At 39.8% G+C, this 25,490-nt stretch overlaps 1 protein-coding gene across 1 annotated transcript; it reads right to left on the reverse strand.

Annotated features, from left to right (window-relative positions):
• Nucleotides 1-1,547: 1,547 nt before the first annotated feature.
• Nucleotides 1,548-24,024, reverse strand: LOC149298937 (nucleolar complex protein 3 homolog). Its single transcript, XM_089486937.1, has 21 exons — nucleotides 24,016-24,024; nucleotides 22,401-22,608; nucleotides 21,986-22,100; nucleotides 21,563-21,720; nucleotides 20,399-20,467; nucleotides 20,194-20,324; nucleotides 18,900-19,061; nucleotides 16,243-16,336; nucleotides 15,926-16,101; nucleotides 13,780-13,908; nucleotides 13,178-13,309; nucleotides 11,401-11,481; nucleotides 10,749-10,849; nucleotides 10,228-10,300; nucleotides 7,161-7,224; nucleotides 6,407-6,478; nucleotides 4,555-4,736; nucleotides 3,566-3,694; nucleotides 2,772-2,869; nucleotides 1,749-1,858; nucleotides 1,548-1,648 (listed from the first exon to the last, which is right to left on the reverse strand). Exons 1-21 carry the CDS (start codon nucleotides 24,022-24,024, stop codon nucleotides 1,548-1,550), a joined length of 2,394 nt encoding a protein of 797 aa, XP_089343063.1.
• Nucleotides 24,025-25,490: the final 1,466 nt, after the last annotated feature.

The raw sequence follows: 25,490 nt of genomic DNA on the forward strand, positions 1-25,490 counted from the left end.
AAAAGGGACAAGATAACGCCCACCATAATTGTATTCGTTCTATGGTTGTGATATAATACTTGTCGCACAAAAAGTCACATGAATAGTACCTATCATTTATTTCTGTGTTTCACTGACGTACTCACTATCCTCTGTTTGGAAAGGTAATTCTCGCAGCATGGGGGTTTCTGGTACCAACTGCATCACACAAAGACTGGCATAAGCGTGTAAATATGGAGGCCACAAATGGCATCAGCTATCCTTACTCAAGCCACATTGTTACCTAAATAGCAAAATGTAGCTGTATTTGTGACAATACTGTTGCTTTACATGGAGTGCGTCTTACACCATCCCTGCCGACCCTTAGTGTCAAAAGTCCAACTAGGAAGGGTGACCCTCAGCTGTAGCAAACACTGGATCTAGTGCCTGTAAGTCACACCAGGGAAAATAGGAGCTAACGGACACCTAGTAAGCATATTGCTAGGTACCCTACTGACTACATAAATATGAAACCTACAGAACAAAAAAATAATGGTGGGAGTTCCCCGATTAACATAATATGAATACTTCATTAAGGGTATGCCCCTGCTGCTAAAACCAATTTTACACACTATTAATAGACATCCTAACTGTATTTGAGTCTAAAGATGGAAAAAGTCATTGTGTAAGTAGCGTCTTATCCAGTACAAAATGTTCACATTTAATCAAAAAATGACTACCGGAAAAGTTTAGCCCTACAGGTACATGGCAGGTTCCTGCTATTTATTAACAAAGGGAAAAAAAAACATGAAGTAGATCAAAAGCAGGTGAGTGCCCTATTCCTGAAACTAAACCAAGTGTAGAACTTGCCCTGGGAATATTCTGAAAACAATGTAGAAGCGTAAGAGGAAAGCCACTCCATAAAAAACTTTCGCACACTTGATGCGTATCTGTGAGATCATAAAGCGGCCCGTAAACTATTTCCACTCAGCATCCCGCACATTACTGTTCAGATCATGTGTAACAGATGACTGAGTATTTCATTGTAAATGTGTTGCTTTGTGCATTTGTCATTTTTGTCTTGATTGTGCCTAATTTATGCATGTCCTAAAGTGTTACTATATCTGACTTTTTGTGCCAGTTGTGAGATCTTGTTGGATTTGTAAAACATATTCTTCATCAAGACTACTTAATGTATGGAGACTTGAAACACTGTTGTATTTGTATATCTTGAAAATAAATATGGATTGTGTCACGTCTCTGCTAAGGTTTATTGATCAGATCCTGTGTAGACTGAGGAATAATAAAATAGCATATAAAAATCCTTTTTTTACTTTTATAATAACAATCAAACATTTGTCTGCAAGTGGAGGCCAGTCGCCAAGCACTTTACCCAATAAGACATTTTATTTTAGGTTTTTGCTTTCACACCTGGGTTCTTTTCCGTCTTCAAATTTAAATCCTGATGTAAGTAGAAAGATAACCAGCGCTATTCCCGATTTGATTGGCATGGGGTCCTTTTTCCCTTTCAACAAATAGCTTTAAATAGAATTTTTCATACAACCTAGATGTCATCAGTCCAACATGAATCAAGTAGCCTGTGCCTTCAAATGCGATGAAAAGTCCAGCTGTGCCGCAGGTACCTTTTCAAGGTGTGTCTGAATTAACTCATGTAAATCTTCTGCCAGATTATAAACTTTAACCTTAGCCTGTAAAGAAAAAAAAAAAGATATAAAATTCAGATAAAAGGAACAATATCTTATAGGGGCAGAATGCCTTAATCCGAATATATATGTCTCCAGATGATGTAAATACCTTTTTCTTGTGAACAGATTCTGAAACAGGAGGATTAAACGTCATCCCATTAATAGAGAAACTTGCAAAAAGTTCCTCTGTAGACCTGCATAATATTTAAGAACAGACTGTTATACAGGATTAATTGTAATGTAATGAATGATTTTAGTATAATTAAAAGGCATCTTTTCCTTTAAAAAAAAAAAAAAAAAAAAGGGGGCTAGAGACTTCTGATGAGAGGAAATATGAATGGCGGTTCCTGAGGATTAGACCAGAAACCGTTGTGAACAACGATCCAGTGTACTGCTCAATAACATCTTATTTGATATAATTTTTTGGAGATACTCTGTTTAGAAACTAACATAATGAAGGCTAGGATTAGGATGTTGAGTAAACAGTCTCTTCACCCAACATTCAAATGTTACCTGAACCAATCAACAATTTAACATTTGAATGATGGAGGGGGTGACAAGGAAAGCGTTCTCAGAAAGGTCTGGAGAATATATTTTCATGGGTGCAGCCATCTTGCGAGAGGCAACATCTCTCACAACCGCTCTCCTGAGCGGTCACAGCACGCCCTGAGGTGGGTTTTTGGAGTCTCTGAATGTCTCAATACCGAGGCGTTGCAGCTTAGGAGGTGACAAATGTTACTAGCTGCTTAAGCTACATTATTGAAGGCTTCTTGCCAACAACATAAAAGGAACAATTTGCCTGTTCTAAGCAGTAATGACTGTATAAGAACTATAGTTGGAATGTGTTTGTCCTGAACTTTGAAATACAACGTTGTAGGCAATGGTTTTCTAGCAGAAGATATAGTCAAAAAGTTCGATTTGTAATGTGGAGGTCAGAAGTTCCAGTCTGAGATCCAGACACCAAATTATTAAGGTAGTATTTATAGATTTATATGGTGCTATAGTGTTTTGCAGCACTGTACAATGTAGTAACATAAAAAAGACAAAACAAAGATCGCAAGTTTAAAATGGATTCCAATTGGTGAGTAACTTAACATATCGCCTTACTTGCGACTTAATTCTGGCCTGAGAGCTTCCGATCCTTCAGATGGTGCCCCGGCACAAAGGTGAGCTGCAAACACTCGTACTACAGGATGATAATGCCTCTGAAAGTCACAAAAAAACACTTCAAATAAAAAATATTTAATATTGAGATGAAAACAATCTTAATTCAAGACTCTGGAGTTGAGAAATGTTCATTTATGTTTATAAAGTTTTAATACATGATATATTTTGGTTTTATATAGATTGTACATAGCCACATAAATATGCCAAATGCTAAACTACAGTAACACATTATCGCCGAGTCCCATCATAAAACACATTTACAGCTCGATCCAAGCCTAAAGCCACAGGATTACAGTGATAAGCGCTGGCTTATGTAATGCTTTTGGATGGCTTCATGTCTTGGATTTCATCTTTACTGGGTCACAACTTTCACACAACACACGGACAGATATGAAATTGTAAAATGTACATTTTTTTTTCTTTTTAAGACAAGCCGGACACATTTTCTGGTTAGCGGCCTGAATAGCTTTGCAATTCACACGGCGATACAGAAGATAAATCATTCACTGGCTGGCATTTTCACATTAATGTCAAAATGTCCATCACAAAGGTCATCTTGTAATTAAAATCTACTTGGCACAAGTTAACTGGGTTAACGCAAGGAACATTATACACCTTGCAAAAAGAAAACCTGAATCTCCAATGTCACCTGCTGTGTCGATCAACGCAGACAAAACATATAGACAACTAGAGCTTATATCGCATAGAATATACGGTATGGAATAATAACTTGCCTGTAAGCAGTGAAGCTCCCACAATGCAGTATTCTGGGCATTGCAGTATTCTGGTTCTTCAAGTTCTGGTAGGTAGATGCCGCTGCCTTGAGACTCATTGTCTAGAAGGATGTCTGTTTTGGGGAATGTCTGAAAGTACAAGCGAATATACCGTATTTGCTCGATTATAAGACGACCCCCCAAAATCTAAATATTTATTTAGGAAAAAAACAAAAAGCCTGAATATAAGACTACCCTATAGGAAAAAAAGTTTTACTAGTAAATATTAATTCATGTAAACAATTTTTTCATATTTAATAAAAGCTATGATTGAGAAAAATATTTTTTTTATTTCCTTTTATTTGCCAACCTGCGCCCCAGTTATGCACATCTGCCCCCAGAAATGCCTTATACCCCCTATTTGCCACTCTGCCTCCAGAAATGTCTTATACCCTCCTATATGCCACTCTGCCCCATGATATGCCTTAACCCCCTATATGCCACTCTGGCATATAGGGGGTTAAGGCATATCATGGGGCAGAGTGGCATATAGGGGGTTAAAAGGCATTTCTGGAGATAGCAGTATATATATATATATATATATAAACAGCAATCACACTCCTATCAAGCCAAGGCAGCCAGTACATGCTGGAACCTGGGGATGATAGGAGTGTGAGTACGGCCTCTCTATGCCATGCTACCACCACCACCCCCCTTACACATCCATGCTATCACACACACACATTCACAAGCATTTAAATACTCATTCATTCCATTAATCACACATACTTCACACAATCACAAAAACCCTCCCCCACCCCCTTACCTGAACTGCAGATCTCTCACTCGAAGACTTCTGCAGGGGCCCGGCTGTGCGAGCAACTTTCTTTTTACTTACACTGCCCTAAAGCTTTGCTCCCTCCATACTAATTTAACATCTGCTAGTTACCCTGAATACTTTGAAAGTTGGGTTCGGCCACAGTATATAGATGGCATCGTATGGTCCTTACTTGCATAACTCCTCTGTTGGTGGCCAAGATCCCAATGCATGAATTTGGGAGGACGTGCAGGGCTAGCGTAGAAAGGCGCTTTAAGAATGCAAGCGCTCTCTGCTGGGATACTTGCTTCCTGCGTTTGGTGAGCATCACTTCCATGCACTGAAGTGCTATCAAAGTGTCGTCATTGGTAACACCTGCAACCATAGCATTGTTATGACTCAAGAAATACACAAAAGACAAGAATAAATGATGCATTTCATTTGTCTGGAACAAAAACTACTAAACAGGGGATAGCCGGTGGAGCTGCCCTATAACAGGACTACAGAAAGTAAAGCACTATACTAAATACTATATACAAGGAATGAGTTTCTCTAGTGAAAGTCCGGTGTTTTGACAAGCCTTGTACATTTTAATTAATTGGCACTGCAACCCCCAACATTTGCATTTCAACTGAATTGCTGCTAACAGGCACGTCGGTGTGGAAATACCCGGAGGCTTCGGCAATAATTTAATGTACGGTAAGGTTATTATATATAGGTACAGTGTTAATTTCTACAAAAGCTAATTCTAGAACATCTGATCTCACAAACACAGCAATGGTCACAAAAGGAGCAGCGGGGATATCATAGCTCTGCATCTGTGCAGCACTCAGTATGGCGTATTTTTCCCTAAATCCGTTGCAAACTTGAACCTTGGGCTGGCTGCCTCGGATGATACAGATCTTTTTATCTGAAGAGTAGACCAGCTGAAGAATGCAGTCTCTACTACTTAAAAGTAAAAAAAAAAAATAGACCCCACATACTCTCTGTAATCATAAAACATCGCACAATGAGTCATTTCAGTAAAACCTGCCACCCACATGATCCTGTCTGTGGGATTTTTTAAAAATTATATTTAAACAAATATTTCAACTATTCTGGACCGCTAATATTTTACTTCTATGGAACGGTCACAATACTTAAGAGGTGGTTGCTTGCATTCCGCTGGCCATTAACAGGTTAAACAGCCCAATTTGCGAAATACTTCACTTTGGAGCAATCCTACCTACCGCTTTATTACATTTTGTCTAAATGCATTACTTGCAGCCCGTGATCACCACGCACTAGCCGTCCGTACTGAAATCCCCGGGGTACCGGGATTAGTTTCACAACAATCCATTTGATTTACGGGCAAGGATAGCGTAATGAGAGGATAGAATCATGACTTGCGGGACATCTCCAGAGTGAAAGGTCATGAGAAATAACTCAATTGTATTCCTTTGGCTCCAAGCATCTTCCAAAGAGACAACTGAGCAGAGCAGATGGGAAATCCCATATTATTATTCTACAGCGGAAATGGAGCGAGCCTTTTAGTGATCCACAATTAAACTCAGTTTTTTAGATGTATCCCGTGGAGGAAACCACACTGCAGAGACACTTTTTCAAACAACCCAGGCACTGATTATAAATATCAGAACATTTTAAAGTTTTTAACTACGGGGCAGCAGTCTGTTGCGTATTTCCCCAACGTGCAAAAAAACACTAAAAGGCTAAAAAACCACTTTTTCTGAACAGCTGAATAGATACGGACGGTTACTGCTGTCCATGGATGTATTATTAGATAGAGGTAATATAAGGAACAGCCTTCCAGCAGAGGCGATAGCAGCAAATAATTTAAACATACATGGGGTAGGCGTGAAGCTATCCTGAATCCAAGACCAACACTGTTTAAAGGTCTTTACATCAGGAAGAAATGGGCAGACTATGGGCGAAATGTTTCTTAGCGCTGCGGAATATGATGGCATTATAGAAAATAATAATATCTGCAGTCAAATGTTTCACGGGTTAGTGTACTACAAGAACAAACAGATAAAAACATAAGTTACCTGCGTGAAGTCCAAATAATGTTTTATAGAGGTGAGTATAGAATTTTAGGGGATCAATGTTGAGAACATCACCTGTTGAGAAGACGAAAAAAGTATATTGTAATGTTCGTAACATTATGAAAAGTAGAAGAGTCTACTTCCCTACTTATTTTCATCATTTTAATTGCATAAAAACGCAATAAATTCCATATTTGCTGCAATTCAAAACGGTCAGGGTCACCTTACACTTCCATGCTTATGAGAGCTGGATACACGTTGCAAGTTTACTTTCCGGTAGGAACGCAAGGTCCTGTCATTCGAAACGAGAAATGTCTCACCTCGATCCATAACATGTAATGTTTCACTTCCACATCGTGTGACCCCCTCGGTACTTCTCCTGTCGGCCAAACTTGGGTATCAAACAAGATTTGTTGTTCCAACAATGGCACTTACTGATCTCATCTCATTGGATACCCAAGCAAGGTTCTGTAGCCCATGGAGTGAGTACAGGCCACCCTGAGACTATAGCCACTTACAATCACAAGCCTCTTGTGTGAGACAGAGGGGTAGTTCTTAAAACAGGCTATTCAATTCCTACACATAGGGATTAAAGAAAACATTTAAGAATAAACCTTGCATTTATTTCTGCTGTATCTTTTAATTCCATGATAGATTCCTTTTTAAGCAGAACAATTGCGGAATGTGCCAGAAACCTATTTAGAGAGAGCTGTCTCAGCCTCATTAATGTGAAATAAACTCGTAAAGAAAGCCTTACCTTGACCAGAAAGGATATTAAATGCCGTTTGAACACAATGCAGACTCTCCCTGTAGTTAAGATCCTGCAAGAAAAGAAAAGGTAGTTCTTTAAAATCATTCTATACAGACAATTGGCTGAAGAACTGGCGCTCGCAATTACATGTGTGAAAGAAGAGCATAAAATGGCTAGTTAAACCTTATTTTTCACTCGTACAAAGGAGGCAGCCACCTGTAAATAGTTGTTTGCAGGCAGTGCTGAATGATGATAGCTCAAAGAAGTTAAAGCAAAACATTTAGAATCTTATTTTCTGTAGATCCATACATTTGCCTACAATTCTGCTTGATGCGCCAGTGACAGAAACATACCTGCCATTCATTTTGCATCCTGCCTACTTTGGGACAATATAACCAGGGCCGGCCTTTGGGGTGTGCGACCTGTGCGACCGCACAGGGCGCCACACTCCAGGGGGCGCCGCCACGCGATCTGCCGCCGTTGCTGGGTCCGCCCCCTCTGCAACTAAATTAAAACATCAGGGTTTTTTTTTTTTTTTTAACTTTATTTAACATCCTCGATGTTAAATAACTTTTTTAACTTTATTTAACATCGAGGATGTTAAATAAAGTTAAAACAAACAAAAAAAACAACGTTTTCATTTATGTCCTGGGCAGGGGCGCCGAGCGGTCGCTTGTGAAGTTTCCAGCAACCGCTCGGCGCCCCTCACTCTCCGTGACTCCATCGCGGTGCCGCGTTTCATGCTGAGCGCCAGAATATTCCGGCGCTCAGCTGTGAAGCGCGCACCATGGGAAGACGGACGCCTCCCACTCCCGCCGCAGGACTCAACAAGGTAAGTAAGGGGAAGGGGCAGAGGGGGGTCAGTGAGAAGGGGCAGAGGTGGTAGATAGTGATACAGGGGGATAGATAGTGAGAAAGGGGAGTTTTGTTACAAATTTTTATACCTTTCTTTTTTTGGGATGGGGGGGCGCCAGAGGAGTAGTCCGCACAGGGTGCCAGAACACCTAAGGCCGGCTCTGAATAGAACAATTACAGATATACAGACTTTGGGGAGGACAAATGCAAAACTAAAGGCAACCCAAACTCACAGCTGTCTAAAATTCCCATGAAAGCCGGCAGCATATCCTGAATTCCAGGGATAACAACAATGCTGACTTGGACAAACCAGACATTGTCTTACTTACATGTCATGCAGACAAAAGAAACAAAGAAGAATCAAACCACCAGAGGGCAAGGCTAAGGGTGCCATTTTTCCACAGGCGGTCACATTCAGGATACGATTAAAGATCTCTGTAAGGAACTGCATCAAAGAACATGTAAATCCTTACACTGGCCAAATAGGACAGCGAGGTCCTTCCAGTACTTGTTGGTTCTACAGAGCCACCCTCTGCTGCAAAACCACACCGTCACCTTAATCTGTTAGGAAGGGAGCTGTGTGTAACTCCACCACTGCCCTCTATTAACGTAGAGATGACCACCAGCCCCTACATTCTTAGATATCGTGTTACGGACAAGCTGGTCAGCCATAAAGATTTTGGTGTATTTATGTAAACAAATGATTTTCATGGAAACTATCTCTGATTTGCTTCAATGATCTCTGAAAAAAGGTCATGGTGTTTATTTAAAACTGCGAGATCACTCGGCACCTGGCACCATACCCTTACACAACCTCATAAAAAGGAGACAAGAACACCCCATAAAGTCAGAATCCAAGAACCTTGAGTTGCTAGATGCCAAGGGACATCATTTAATATGAATATTTGTAACAGCCTGGCTGCAGTTTCTTCCACTGTTAATGTATATTTTATTAAAAGAAAATATTGCTTGAATCAGAGTCGTAGTTAATAAACAAAAAATATTAACATGACATGGTTTATCTCCGTTTGATAGTAAATCATATCAGCATGTGGTATTAAGATGGAAATCTAGAAATGAAAACACTGTCTGGAATTATATAGTATAGGTTAAGGGAAGATCAGCAGTATATTGAATAGATTTAATAAGCTGGCAATGTGATAATAGCCACCTGTTACTTTATGCCAACGCATCATTGTATAACTCGCAGCAATGTGCTTGGATATGTACACTATAAAAGCAACTTCATTCTGATAAACGCTCCTTTGCATAGTATTTGTGGTGCCTTTAGTTCCTGTTCCAATAGGAACACGGTATTCCTTAATGCCACTGAGCTCTTTCAGCAACATAATGCTCCCTGCCACAGAGCAAAGTAATTCAGGAATGGTTTGAGGAACACAGCAATGAGTTTAAGGTGTTGACTTGGCCTCCAAATTCCCCAGATCTCAATCCAATTGAGCATTTGTGGGATGTGCTGGACAAACAAGTCCGATCCCCACTGGCACCACCTCGCAACTTACAGGAGTGCGAGGATCTGCAGATACCACAGCACACCTTCAGAAGTCTAGTGGAGTCCACACCTTGACAGATCAGGGCTGTTTTGGCAACAAAAGGGGGGCCTACACAATATTAGGCAGGTGGTCATTATGTTATGGATGATTTAAACTGATTAGGAAGCGGTGCTTCACAATGTGTGCCATCAGCCAGCAGGTGAAGTATCACAGATCCTGCTGAGTCTATATTCTCATTCAGTGACTTTCTTATGCGTGTCAGCATTGACACCTATTGAAAGGAAATGCCCCATCACGCAATCAGGCATTCATATTGCAGTGGTATATCGGCGCTCAATTGGCTTTTGCTAAGAGTCTGATCTCCCATGCAAAGATACATCCTAAGGGACATCCTGCCACCTTTTTTGTGGACATAACTGTATGTCTATAGGGGCATGAAGAGGTTAATCATAGCTTGTTGATCCAGTGAGAATTTAGATTCTCATTTGACTGTGGGAGTTTTTAACTCTCTTCTGAATCAACTGGACAAGGACAAAATGAAAGTTTGAACTTTGTTGTCTAGCAATAAGACATGCAACTGAACAATACATAATTGAATGCATTGACAACTTTTTATACCTAAACATTAAATCCAGAAATAAGAGAAACATATTATAGACACCAAGAATTGCTCTATTATGTTTACCCAAAAAGTGGGTTATACTTACACCAGAATCGATGAGATTATTAAGGACTGCGATGAGATCATCAAAAAATTCCACGTTGATTAAATGGGCAAACCTAAAATGTTTGGGAAAAGTTTAGTAATCAATGACTGGACGATTGAAAATTTAAGAAAATACAGGAATTGAGCTGAATCCTTTAAATATTTTTTTATTTTTTATTTTATTTTTACAATAAGGGGCTATCTACATGAAATAAATAACAAATATACACTTTCTGATCTGTGTTTTGCAAAAGTATTATTATTTTGGTTATAAGTAAATAATGTATTTCACGGGATTCAAATTACAACAATTTGACATTTTTTATTTATATATTATATTATATATAATCATATATATATATATATATATATAATGGGTGTCTGCGTTTTGATTGCCCACTGTTCTAATGGGCAATTTAAAAAAGCCACCTTTATCTTGGAAGTGTAAAGACCTTTTTTTGCATAGAAAGTCATATTCCACAGATACACAGATTGGCCCAAAAACAAAACAAATATCCTTACTTTGCAAGACCTTCCAAAACAGCAGGAAGCAGAACAGATTTCTGAGCTCTCTTCAGTATTCTGAAGTAGGTTAAAAAAACAATGTTCAATGTCTCTGTATGCTGTGGGAAAATTCAAAAAAAAAATCCATTAGTGAATTATTTTTGGGAAAAGCAATCTTTACTGCAAGTAACCCTTTGGATCCGGCAGTGTAATCAACTTTCCCATTAACAAAATATCTGTCACCCTCATCCAGCCTCTCCTCAGCAGAGCAAAGGAAAAATGAGCAAACATCGGCTGAAGATAAAACGACGAGGTCTATTCACGGACATCTCAACTCCTTCACACTGCTAGAAATCCAGCGACCTTATCCTACAAGGCTGCATATTCTGCAGCACGGACATGGAGCCGCCATCGCATGTACCAGGAACCAGCATGGAAGGTTTTTTTATGGCACAAATCATAATTGATCTTTAGAATAAAGTAAAATGAATGTGCCGACAGCTGGTTCAGACCAAACAGTTCACCGGCAGCACGTCACGGTGTTCATGTTTAGCCTAGTTTTATATAGGAATCTGAGTGTGACCGTATACTACTGTCTGTGGGTGACTATGGCCATGTAATCCACAGCTGTACAATAAACTGTCAAGCTTTGATTTTGTGACAATCTTACCAGCTTCAGCTTCTTCTCCTTGTTTTCCGAAGCCTCGGCTTCCAGTAGCTCTCGCTCCAGTTTCTCTTCCGCTTTCTTCCACTGAAAGGAGGAATACGTGCAATGTTAGGAGGGCGAGGTGGAATAAATGCAGATGTAGCTGAAAAAACACCTCCATGATTTACACAGGTTGTGAACACACAGCAATTGACCACGTTTCTTTTCCACGCCAAGATTTCAAACCAAATCTACTGATCTACTAACTACTAACCCTTACTTCTGGTGTATTGTATTTTCCTCTTTAAGAATAGGACTGCTGAGGTTTTCCTGCATTCCAAACAATTGCACCGCAGTAGCTTTTCAGTAGGCTCAGCAACTCGATCTTTTAGCTGATATTGGGCAACAAGCCTCATGTTCGTCCACCCACTTTACAGACGGCAGTGTTCGTACAGAATATGGGTAACGTTTTAATGTTGATAGAGGAGATATTTGTTGGGCAACAAACACCTCAGTTCCACATTTGTGTTAAATGTATATTGGAGTCCATGTTGCACGAACAGCAGTGTACTCCAGACATTCGTTAGTTATTACCTCGTAATGACAGCAGGGAGCAGACTGCAGTATACTTCTGACACGGGCTTAGCAGAAATAAATGGGAGTAGCAGCAGATAATCATATATATGCCATCCGAACACCAATGTTTTGCTAGGATACATTTGATTGGCTCCGTGACTAAACTGGAAGTGCTTCTATGAGTGTGCAAGCTTACTCACTAGTGCAGGTGTGCAAGAGAGCTGTGTCTACACCATACACCAGTTCACAAAAATAATTATATTGGGGAATGAAATCAGCAAGTATTAAGGCCCACAAATTAACTTCATGGTGCTTTTGGACTGCACGTGGGGCACTTGTGGTCATTTAATTTTACTGAGATTGATCCTTTCAATAACTGAAGGAGTAGGGAAGAAAGATATGAACACTTACACCCCACACACTCATTCATTCTAACACCCACCACACACTCATTCATTCTAACACCCCACACACTCATTCATTCATTCTAACACCCCACACACACTCATTTTAACACCCCCCCCCACACACACTCATTCATTTTAACACCCCACACACATTGTAGCACTGTGCACTACACTGCCCTTATACACATTATATGCGGACACACAGTCTAACACTGCACGTTGACATACTGTGAAGAGTTTAACTTGTACATGGTCACACCACCCACCTTATTCTAACCCTGTATACTGACAGACATACATCTTAACCCTGTACACTGATACGCGCTCACTTTAACCAAGGATAGCCACAAAAATGCTTCATAGCGGACATTTTCACAGTTGCTGGACTCCGGGAAGGACAACTTTTTTTAAATTGAAATTACTAAATAGTGCCCCATCTGCTAGAGTGAATCATTCCAGTCCCTTTAGCTCGAAAACAGTAATAGTAGGGATAGACTGTGAAAATACTCATACATTGCCGTTACAAAAGTCTACGCATACGCATATACAAGCACATTCACGCTTTCCCTTACACACACTAATACCGGCTCACACTTGCCCTTACAAACATAGAAAATGTGTAGAGGCACATAAGCCTTTGGAACCTCAGAGGTCCCCAGGTCACAATAAAACTAAATTTTAAGCATACGCCCATGATTCTTTCTAGGGTTATTTTGCGTTTCCACTCTGGTGAGGCCCCTTTAATTACATAGCATTCTTAAAATGAAGTATCATCCAATAGAAGCAGTTTTCCAAAAATGACAATTTTTATTTTTTACCTTTCTCTGCATTCTTGAGAGATTCTTCTTCTTATCTTTGTAAGTCATAATCTTTTGTTTTCGAATAATATCCTCTGCATCTTTCTTAACTTCTACCTCCTTGATCCGTAAGTGAAGCAAGATGTTGAGTACCTGTTAATTAGATGAAAGTTGCATGAAGGTGCTACACAACACTTTCAGGCACAAGCCCGGCATTTCAACCCCACATTCGCGTGTATTCAGAATTCCGATGAAATCCCGTGTCATAACAAGTGCAAATCTGGCATAGTTGCTTGGCACATAGTCTCAACAGTAAAGATACCAGTGTGTGAATCAACAGGCTTCTTCCACGGTTATTATAATTAAACAGTAATAATATCCCTAGGGGTGAGAACAAGATAAACACAACGATAGCGGAAATCATTAAGTGGATTCAAGAAGGGGTTGAAAAGTTTAACATTACGATTTTATAACAGAATATACATTAATAACTGATCTTGGCATGGTATTGTGTAAATTATTTGTATTATAAGGATTTCATCAGAACATTGACCTTTGCCCTCTGCTGCTTCAGCACATAACAATGGAAAGAACCAAAGAAAGAACTCGTGGCATTGCTTTACCTCCGGGCGAACGTCGTAGTTCCTGCTCTTCACCAAGCCGGAAATGATTTTCACGGCGGCCAGGGAAGCGTGGCCAACCTTATCGTGTCTGAAAAGCTTTTTCACCGCCTCCATGCAGATATCTGCAATCTGAACAATGGTTTACAAAAAAGGTGATCACTTGCAAGATATTACCTTATTATTTTAAGCTTTTGTGTTATTTTACTACCCAAGCCCCTTTTACGTAGCCCATAAACAACACAGTTAAACAAAGAAATTCTAAGATACATAAGAAAAAAGGAATAGAAACAGCCAGCACATTTGGGTTCTAAGTTTGTTATGTAAACCTGATGCACTGGGCCTAGATGCAGTTTGAGGGCTATTCACTAAGCAGTCATTATTAATTAAAGGGGATGTTCATCAAACTCAGGGCTTGGGGGGCCCGGATGAGGGACAGTTTCCCCGTCTGAGTTCAATGGGTCAGGTCTGTTGCAAATGTTTTTGGCATTTGAACTGTATTTAAATGTCCAAAACACAATCATTAGACAACATAATTGAAGGCCACTTCCCCATAACAGCGATCTACCAACGGTTTGTGATATCATACGTGATCTGTGGACAATTATCAATCTGCTGACTATAATTACAGTTCATATGGGCAATGTAGAGCACTAAACGGCTATGGAGTAATGTTGGTACATTGAAGACTGTTCTGACATGAAACATAGGAAGAGCGAGAGAGAGACATCATGGAATTATTCTTTTATGTTTTTTTAAACCAGATAAGGCATCAGAGGACACCATACATTTTCAGTTACACCACAATATTAAACAGCAGATGAAGCTTTCAGTTTATAAGATAACATGAGGACAGCACTTATTGATGCAATAATCGTAAAGGTCCCTAAACGCACATTCCTGGAACGTGACCTGCACATGTTTCTTTTCAAAAAGTGAAGCCAATTAGCTGCACCGCAGTGCCGATGCAGCACAATACTGCCCCCTAGCAGCAGGAGAAAAGTCTGCTACTACCGCTACTGCCACACTGATATGAGGATTACGTAGCAAGGCATCTGGAAACCGATAACGGAATATAAAATTCTTGGGCACAAGTTGAATATCTGTCTAATCAGGAATTTCCCTGTTTTTGAATAATGGAGGTTTTTACAAGCATCGGATCATACAACTTCCCAATTATGTCGACTAAAGGGCAAAACTTTTCTTCTGTTTAAGCCACATCTGAACTACCTTGAATCTTTTTTTTCCTTTGTGAGACATGCAGGACTGATCTTTCCAGCTTGTTAAATATTTTGTTTACTTCGCTAGATAACTAAGCCTTAATAAACAGACCACATAATAAAATGTATTTGCATGGCTTGCGGCGCATATACATGGGAAAACAAAAGATATTTTTTTGCTATTGGGTTTTCGGTTTCTATAGAAAGCAAGCTTTTTAAACTAAATTTTAAAACTCTCCTGAGGAAGCCAAACATGTTCTTTGGCGAAACGCGTTGAGACTATCCAGGTTATCCAGCTTGGTACATGGAGGATCTCATCTTTTCCTTTAAGTGCTTGAGCATAACATCAGTTGTGCAAACACTCGTAAGTGCAATTTTGTATTTTATTTGAATTATTATAATAATATTGCATTATTGGAGTCTCTGTCATCATTTTAGAATTTTAAAGAAGATATTAAAGAAGAAAATCGTACTACTATCTCTGATTGGCTTTCTATACACTACATGTTTGTGAGTGCAATTTATTTTTTTTGTCCATACATATTGCACTATTGTATTATTTTTTTTTCTTTTCCCATGTATATGCGCCCCAAGCCGTGCAAATTGATTTCCTAAGAGGAGTGTTCTCTGGGCTGCTGCAGTTACTGGGAACGTAAAAAAATTTTATTATCTCTTTTATGTTTTGCTTTCCCACGTGGGGTTGGTATATTTTTTCCCCGTTCACATAATAAAATGTGACTGGGTGTGGGTTTTTTGGGGGGTAAAATATCTCTTTAGGAGATTATTATTATTAACCCTAAATGATAAAGTATTTTAAATGGTTGCATCCCTTTGCTATCTTCAAAGGGGAAAAGAAAATCTAGGAAGGCGCTAAGAACAGACAGAAAAAGTAAATTACAAAAATGTGAGAGAAGAAACAAAAGCCTCACCTGCTTGGATTTGTCATTGATGAGAGGAACAACTAAAATGATGATATTATTGTGGAAGTTGAAATGCGACAACGATATCATCAGCTCACATAAGCATTTCACTGCCACCTCCGCCAACCCTTTGTAAGACTTTAGTGAGACCACCTCACTTTTCTTGGCCTTCATTTGCTTCCAGTCTCCAAGGATAACAAAAGTGTAGGATCAGTTAAAGATATATCCACTTTGTTATTATGAAAACAAGTTTTAATGTGTAAAATTCTTACTTTAAACACAAAAAGAGCATATTTATTGGCAAGAAAGATCATTAAAAAAATTACCTTTTATTGTCTGCTCCAAATTTTCCAAATAAAACTTGTACTGGCTGACTAAACCTTCTTCAAACTCCCTGAGTTTCTGAGTTTCTTTCTTTACCTGTTTTCCAGGAAGAAAAAAAAATTAAAAAAAAAAAGTGGAACAAAGTTTAGACAATATGCAATAGAAATCACAATATTGTGCCGGGTAGACCCACTAAGGAAGGCTGGGTACTTTAATATACAAGCGGAAGGGAAAGAAAACTGCAGCAGCTGCCATCTTCCTCTGTGGTACAATGATTCTTGCTACTCATTGGCTGCTTGACGCAGCCAATCAGCGGCAGGAGAGCATTCCCAGATCCCCACAGTGTTCGCCGAGCCAGCGCAGCACCTGACTGCAGGTGAGTAGACCATGAGATGTGTTCAGCCACAGCATCTAGCTGGGAGGATTGGAAAGGGGCAAACGCATTTGCGGAGTGGGGATTCGGAAGAATTCCTCCATGAATTTGCAAAAGGGACAACGTGTAAATTTAAAGGGATGATGTGCCCAGGGTAATAAATCAACCTCACTTGTTTGATCCCTGTCACACTTACTAAAGAGACCAATGTGTCAATCAATAGGTACAGCCAAACTTTGAGTGGTTCCGCTCACAAGCGCACCTTTAATAAACCAAGTCTGCTACCTCTTCATTGCTCCATCATAATTCCTGAACTAGAATGGCTTCAAGAAGCATCTACATATGTTAAAAGGATCCTTTTTGGAGTAACGTATTAAATATTAGACATTGGTTAATTGTCATGAGTTATAACTACAGAAAAAAAGGAAATCCTTCAATGACTAACTAAAGAAACTAACAAAAAAAACCACACCACTGTTTAATGATTTGCTGGAACAAAAAGTACCAAGTACCATGCATATGAACAGATAACCCTATTTGTGAATTTCTACTAGAACAAGGTTATTCGAACTTGAGCTTTGGAGTACCTGGTAGAAGTACTTGGCCCTCACCATACAATAGCATTTAACACTATTTGCTGATCCAAATACTTTGGGGCAGTGAAATACAAACAGTGTTATTTAAATATAAGTATATTTGATACGGCAAGTTACCGGCCTCTCTCATGAACCAAAAGTTACCCTCCGTGTCATTTAAATACGCCAATGGGATGATGAGTATGTTACAGATGCTAGGGTCATGGATAAAATGTTTGAAGAACACTGCCCTAAAAGGTACAATGAGAGAAGATCCAGGGATTTGGACAAACTACAGGACAGTTATAAGTTGGCCAATAAACCGCATTGTTGTGGATAGTGCTTGACCGATTACACTGTGACTGATAAACACTGATTTGGAATTGTTTTAGTAGCTTTCTGCGTTCTCTAGAATTCCCCTGCTGCAAAACGATATCAAACATTCCATTCCACTTATATCTCACTTGGAGAGAGCGCCATCAAGACATCCAAGCTTTTCCCATGGATGTAAAGACAAATTATTTTGAAAGTTGAATTCAGGGAATCCTCTAAACGTGGTTTTCCTAGAGGCACACACTCAGAACTCCAACTATACATAATTATGTGTGTACCATAAACAGATGCAGACGTAAAAGTAAATGTATAACTTCCAAACTATTGTACTTTATCCATCCTAAAAGGTAAGAGCTTTTAAAAAGGACAGTATAGTGAACCATACTAACGAAGAATGGACATTAAAGCACACTGTTAGTACTTCAATATCTATTCTTTACATCTGTAGAAATGTAAAGTCCACTTATCTTCAGCTCCAGCACACTACCTCTTTGTGCGTTGCTATTTATGCCAGCTTTGGCAACTTGAAGCTGCCAATCACTGGCAGGAAATCACTCCTGTTAAACTCAATGGAACCAATGCACACTCATGTTGTGAAAAAGACTGCAGACGGCGACCTTTATTTATTTACAATCCTAAAGAATGATCTATTGTATCACAGTAGTACTGCAGATTATTGCACAGTTACATTTTAACATGCTCCATGTTATCTTCTGACTTGCACCTTTGCTAGCAACCTCACTGCCATAATGAAAAGATCATTCATTTAACCGGAGAGTTCCAATACCTACAATGTGACATCACAGCAGCTGCAGAATCTCCTGTTTGCACACAGCTGTAAGCCATTGATATGTACTGACCTAGGCCATCTGTAGGTCTGGGACGGCAGATCCAGGGGTGGCAGTCGCCCTGTTACAAAACTGGGGAGCAGAATGCCCTCTCGGGTGATCAAGCACTCCGGTGTGCAAATGCACAATGGGTCAGTTACAAGGGAGATATTTGATCTCCCCAAGCGGCCTATTTACGCTGTGGAGGATGTGCTAGCTCTGCACATTCTCCATTAATTACATGAAAAGGCAATGTACACTGTGTATTCAGGATGCCAAAGAGGGCGTCAGCTGGGGGCACTGCCCTAGGTCATGCCCAGGGCAGCCCCTACACCACAGCTGTAAGCTTATTGCAAACACACTCTTCCCATTCTTATAGACAGTAGTAAAGGGATTTATAGTGTCTAGATCGACATGCAAAGCATGATTGTGGGTGGGTGCTCTTGGGGCAAAAAGGTACAGGAACATACAAAACGTATTTCATCCCCCCACAAGCTTCAAAGCAAAGTTACTATAGTGATGGGTATACAACAGTTACATGAAATTCTTACTCTCGTCGCCTTTTCCTCTTCTGTTAGAGGTCGAATCTTGTAGGCTGGTGCAATGTCTTTAAAAACTTCCATAAGTGATATAAGAACAAGTTTCCTGACAGTCACAGCCACGGTAGGGTCTTGTTCCATCAGCATGGACCTCAGTTCTTTCAGCTTTTTAATCTGTTTTATGGAAGCGTTACAAAAAGAAAAAGACAGTAAGAGCCAAGAACATATTACTTTAAGTTTTACAGTTCAATAAGAAAGCAGCCTGCCTGTTTTTGTTTGTTTGCTTTAAAGACTCATCAGTCCTTGATCTAATCATGTATTAAGGATTGCTAATACCATGTTTATGTTCCCTTACCCTATTACCATCTACCACTTTTTGCTGGGCTGCTGTTCCACTTACAAGAGTCTGTATGACAGGGTGGCACGTAATGTCCCAGCCTTCTAATGGAGCCAGCCTTTTGTTTTTATTATGAGTTTGGGTAGATGCTCTCCCTATAACATACCAGGTGAAACTGTCAATCTAGACTACATGACTGCGGATTGATGTTCTCAGAACCTATGACTCCTGGGTTTGGCCTGTATAACGCAAAGATAAATTAGTGAAAATCTTATCGCTTATTGACTATGCAGGAGAAATGGGCCAAGGATGACACCACAATGCATGGAGTCTGGGTCAAAACGCCCAGAAATAAACATCACTGAGATTACTGCTAATTAACAAACAACAGAGCACAAAGCGCTAATATAAACAGATAATCTGATGGCAGATAAGAACCATTCGGCCCATACAGTCTGCCTGTTTTCAACTGATGACTGAGACTCAAACCTTAATCAGCTCTTCATCAAGTTTTAAATTTAGGACAGCTTTATGCCTATTCCATGCATGTTTAAATCACTTCACTGAATAAGCCTTTACCACTTCTGCTGAAAGACCGTTCCACTTATCTAACACTATCACAGTAAAGTAAAACTTCCCAACATTACATCTAAGCCTCTGACCCTCTAATTTTAATATAAAATGCAAGATAATGAACTTAAAAGCAAAAACCATGAGACTTAGAGAGTCCTCTACAGAAGTTTTATAAATGGATTACTTTCTTGGCGTTTGCGTTGTATAAATGTTTGCGTCTTATATAAAAACATTAAATATAGACCATAGAAACTATTTTTATTACTTTGTAGAAATACTGTGCTGTGCCACTGGGGTTTATCTAGTTAGCATTCCCGCTGGGATGAGGCTCAGCAGATTTCCACATTAAAGTATCGGTTCATCTTGATTTGTTAGCAGATAATACAAACCACTCACACTGTTCTCCGGATCTGCGAGAACAGAAGAAGCCAACGTAGCAATCTGGGTCTTCCGCTCCTCCAGCTTGGCTCTCCTCTGATGCAGCAGCTCCTCCGTGGTAAATACACGCTGTGGCTCTTCGGGTTCTTCTAAAAACATAGGAACAAGAAGATATAAAAATAAATGTCTCCCAGAACACAGAAAGAAAGTCTGTCTGATTGACTTCTAAGATTACCTCCAGATTCCTGAACTTCCATCTCCTCTTCCTCCTCTTCCGCCTCAGTTTGAACAACTGCAGAAAACAGGTTCTGTTAGGTTGAGTGATATTGTGGATTACATACGGGATTTATACACGAATGTGTGTTTGTCTGTGAGCCGACACATTACAGTTAACCTAAAGGCCAACCCAGACATGTCTGCACAGCAAGAACTGAATTAGCCCTAAATAATATAGTTATATATATAAGGGACGCTCTATCTCATAGTCTGATGCGCACAGCCAAGTGTTCCCTTTACGTGATGCATCGTCAGTTTTCCAAATGCGTTGGGGATTCTGAAAGTCTCCTCCATTTATGCATTTGGTCCTTTCCACAAACCCCAGCAAAACATCGTGCAGGAGATATATTCAACCAGACATTATCTCGGTGGCCGTGATATGCTCACATACTGATTTCATTGGAAACACTTTTGTGCCACTGACTGACAGCGGCAAGAAATTCATGGCGGAAGAAAGACGATTTGGCACTATGGCTGCAAATTCTGTGTCCAGTTAGTGCTCTGTTCTGGAAGAACACATTTTAAAAGTACTCACAGATCCCCCTAATACACATTCTTGCATGGTAGGGATGTCAGACACTAAACCCTTACTCTATACATTACTACTCGGAGTGGTAGATAAATGAATAAATAATCGCAGCTATCTCAACCAAGAATAAACTCTGATAGCAAACCCTGTGGTAAATCCACACCCATGAGCAATATATTTAGAAGAAATACTTGGCTCACATGGAGTAATACAAAAGAAAAATTTGCATATCATACTAGCCCAAGAAAAACAATCAGACGGACCTCGCCTGAGCTTTGCACCAGCCAGTACTATTAAGAACATCCAGAGAGGGCTTCCATGGCCGGACGACCTTGAATCATGGGTTGGCAGCAAGAAGCTTAGAGGTGAACATTTTAATAAGTGCCAAATAAGGAGCAATGATGCTGCGTCCATCTCTGTCCTGAAGGTTTAATGAAATCAAAAAGCAAACTCGTCCAAGAGCAGTTCAGCTAGGAAGAGACAAATCCCTGATTTCTTGCCCTGCGTCCAACCTTAGACACACAAGCCTTACAGGACAACTCGGAACAGATTTCTTAAAAGGGTGACAGTGGAGCAGAGTACCTGGCTTCTCAATGCTCTGGGGAACGATACCACTTTTATCTTTGATGGGCAGGAGGTGGATGACTTCTTTCTCTGACTCCATTTTCATCCGCCTTGGCATCTTCTCATACTTATCAATCACATTCTCCTGTTTTCTTTTGTTGGCATGGATTGGCTCACTGGCAAAACAGATGGTTATCATTTAGCCATTTACTTCTGAAAAGTAAAATACATTTATACGGTTTTTTTGCTTATCTACCCAATTCCCAGTGGGCTAGAGAAATAGCTGTTTTCTATTTAAAAACCTTTAAGTATTGTGTGTTTGTACACCCTTATGGTTTTTCACACCAATAAGCTTCATGCGAATTCCTGGTCATCATATTACTTATGACATAAGACTTGGTGGTATTCAGGCTGCAGAAAAATGCAAATAATTCATCAAACCTGTACGATAGGTCTCGGGTCAGGAACGACGCTCTCTGAGCCATTTCTTTCATTAGCTGCAAGTCATCCTCGTCAATCATGTCCAAGGGGAGGGCATCATCATCTTGCTCATGCTCTTCAACAGCTGAAGATCACACAGAAGATAAAATCATTAAAAAGAGCAATCCTAGACTGGAACCAATAAGTAACTAAGAGCGCTCCATGAGCTACGCTAGTAACTACTGTGTGCTATAATGTTTTGGGCTAAAGTAGGCCCACTATTTTCCCATAGACACAGCTTGGACAAGAAACCAAGGATTATACACTGGAATATAGCATGTATGAGCAAGGTAGATATAGAAGGTTCTGTACTGGTACATTTTTAATGTCTATTGTGATATTTGCCACCAACAAAAGTATCGATATGATTTAATACCTGAAAGCTTCTTGTGTGGCCGATCCAGTGGCACCGGGGTCTTGGAGGAAACATCTCGCACAGCTTCCCGGAGTTTCTTCTGCTCTTTCCTGCGTTTCTTTAAAGAACTCTCCTGCTTATACTGCTTGTTTTTTAACTTGTTATCAAGTTTGATCTTGCTGGTTTTTAGCAGCTTGCGGAAACTTGGAGCTTGCTTCCGATTTCGTCTCTAAAAATAAAGATAGGTCAGCTTTGAACCCAAATCAACTCTAAAACAAATACGGCATAAAATTAACACTAATACCATTCGGAGTGGAATTTGTGTTCTGGTTATGGACTCTTTACTGGGGAACGTGTTTTTTAACACAACTGGGCACAAAGAACACTTCGCTCATTGCAGGCTTTTTAATACATATGCTCAGGGCTTCCACCTGCAAACGCATGGTGGGATATTATTGAATCCTCAGCATAATGCATTGGATTTATTGCAATTTTTTTTCCTGCTTGGCACGTGATATACCCACTGACAGTAGCCTCCAGCTCTGGCAACGCTGTGGGGGACTGATGAGACCCCAACGTGATTTCAATGAGTGTTTTCCTGCCACTGAGCAGCCAATCAGTGGCGGCAATTGTTAGACCACAGGTAACGGTCACTACAGCTGCGCGGCTGTAGTTTCCACATCAGGTTCATATTTTATCACTATTGTATTTTTTGTTTCTGAAGAACGCTTATTAAATCGCTCAATACGTCAATATACAATCCTATTTAGTGGGGCTATATGTTTGTGGGATGCTATATTACCAAGTCATTTGAGAGAAAATTTGGCAAAGATATGTTACTGGTTAACTTAAGCATAAGTAGACTGCAAACTTTCAAGACTATCTAGGTCTCTTCTTCATACAGATGATACACCTGAAGAGTAGACAGTCTTGGACGCCATCAATTATACTTCAGTTATATACAGGCATCATCTCTACCAAATTTGATCTCCTTTTCTACGACTAACATGGTCCTGCTCTATACCCAACGCATTTGAGAGGACTTTCCTTCCATTGTATCCTCCCACAACCTAACAGACTGCATGAACAAGGCCATTTTGTACCTGTTGTCCAAACTCGTTCATTTTAATTCTCACACTAATCTAATTACTAATTGTAATATCGCTACAGAATCTGCTGGCGCTCTTTATAACTAATATCTATGTAAGGTTGGCTTGTGTTTCAGGATGACAGATATCCATTTCAAGTAATGTCTGATAAAGGTATAGGTACTGAAAGAAAGTGAGATCAAATTAGTGATTTTAGTTGGCAGATCTGTCATGCGATTATTTAACTCCGTAACCGATTTAGTGCCATCACTTTACTCCTTAGAGCCTTCTCGGTAGATGCGACTCCCACTCAGTAATTCTCAGACTCTCACGCGTCTTGGACATCTCCGATTGCGACTAATTGGGAATAATACAAGCCCCCATAAACGCACTGCATTAACGTGCGGAGTCGGTGTCCTGTTCAAAGGTCCCTATAAGAATTATCCGCACTGTAAGTATTAAAAGTGAATCCCACCAACTAAACGTTCCGAGCTGCTCATAAACAAGAAGCGTTAATCATAACATACGAATGACGCCAACTAACTTACCGGCTTCATTGTGCAGCACCGGAACCGAACCAACAATTCAACTCCTGTACAACCCCGCACACACGTGTACTAACAGGAAGCACTAACACGGGAAAGTAAGTTCAGTTACAGGCAGGACAAGCCTTGCATTGCTGTATCGTGTCTGAAACTAAGCGCTCCATCTAGCGGCAGGAAAGAGGTACTGATTTAATGTCGACAACCACAAGGGGGCACTATGAGCAAAGAGTTGAAGACAAATCTTATCCCATAGGTCTGCTTTATAATTGCAACAACAGTAGTAATAAAACATCTACGGCACTGCTATAAGTTAATTATAGATCTATCAGTTTTCTATTATATAACATATGCTATAAATTCCACACAGATTATTGGTGCATCACTAGCTCATGCGTATGCCATTACCCCATGCAAAATGTAAAGCACCATTTAAATTGTTTATATATATATATATATATATATATATATATATATATATATATATATATATATATGTAAGCTAGTTAGGATAGCCTTAACTGGTGTTTCTGTAAGTCAGCTTGTTATATTATGCACTACTTGTTATGTTCTGTTTACCGATGTACAGCGCTGCAGAACATGATGGCGCTATATAAAACAATAATAATAATCAATACTCAGAAGCACAAGGCCTGTTAACACTGTTGCTAGTATTACTAGATGCCCAATAACTTGACAGAAATAGCATAGAAACGGGGGGGGGGGACATTTATTGTGTTTTATGTGCTTATGCATTCAGAGCAGAAAATAAAATGGTAGACCTGCTTTTTGCTTGCTTAAGATGGCTATCAATGGATAGCATACATGGTATAGCATCTTAAAAGTGGTTGCCTGGCGATTGATGGCAAAATATTTGGGCCCAAAATCAAAACCCTCTGATAAATTACGTGGAAGATTCAGTTTCTCACTACTGACTGACTTTGTCAGGACATCCTAATAACGAAACCGTTTTTAAACAACTATTACTGGATCCTTCTCCAGTCTGCACCAAATAATAGGCTCCATTTTGGAACTGGCACACATATGTAAACACACGTACTCATACCCATATACACATTGATTCTAGCACACACTCCATATCACCTCACTTACAGATAAATACACATCCATGCATATATACAAACACCTATACATACATACATACATCCCACCTCCCGCCCCCGCTTACCTCTCACCACTCTAGCAGCATTATCTCCGGCTGCTTGCACACTGAACCAGTAACGTAGTGTGTTTCGTAGAATCTTTTGATTTAACCATGTGTGTTCTTGAAGAATGTGGCTGATACCTTCGTCCTTGGTTTTGGTAATTTTGGCCGTCTCAGAAAGCCTATTTTTTTTCCCCCCTTGTGTGTACTTCTTCCAACTGAAGGATGTCCCCACCTTCCACATTGAGTCTCAGCCCTAATGCGGAAGTGCTCTAGGTCGTCAGCGTAACACAGCGGATCACCAGAGAAGAAAAAA

The sequence above is a fragment of the Sceloporus occidentalis genome, unplaced genomic scaffold (assembly GCF_023333645.1).
Source record: "Sceloporus occidentalis isolate IW3139 unplaced genomic scaffold, rSceOcc1.0.p SCAF_30, whole genome shotgun sequence".
In the NCBI taxonomy this organism is placed as follows: domain Eukaryota; kingdom Metazoa; phylum Chordata; class Lepidosauria; order Squamata; family Phrynosomatidae; genus Sceloporus; species Sceloporus occidentalis.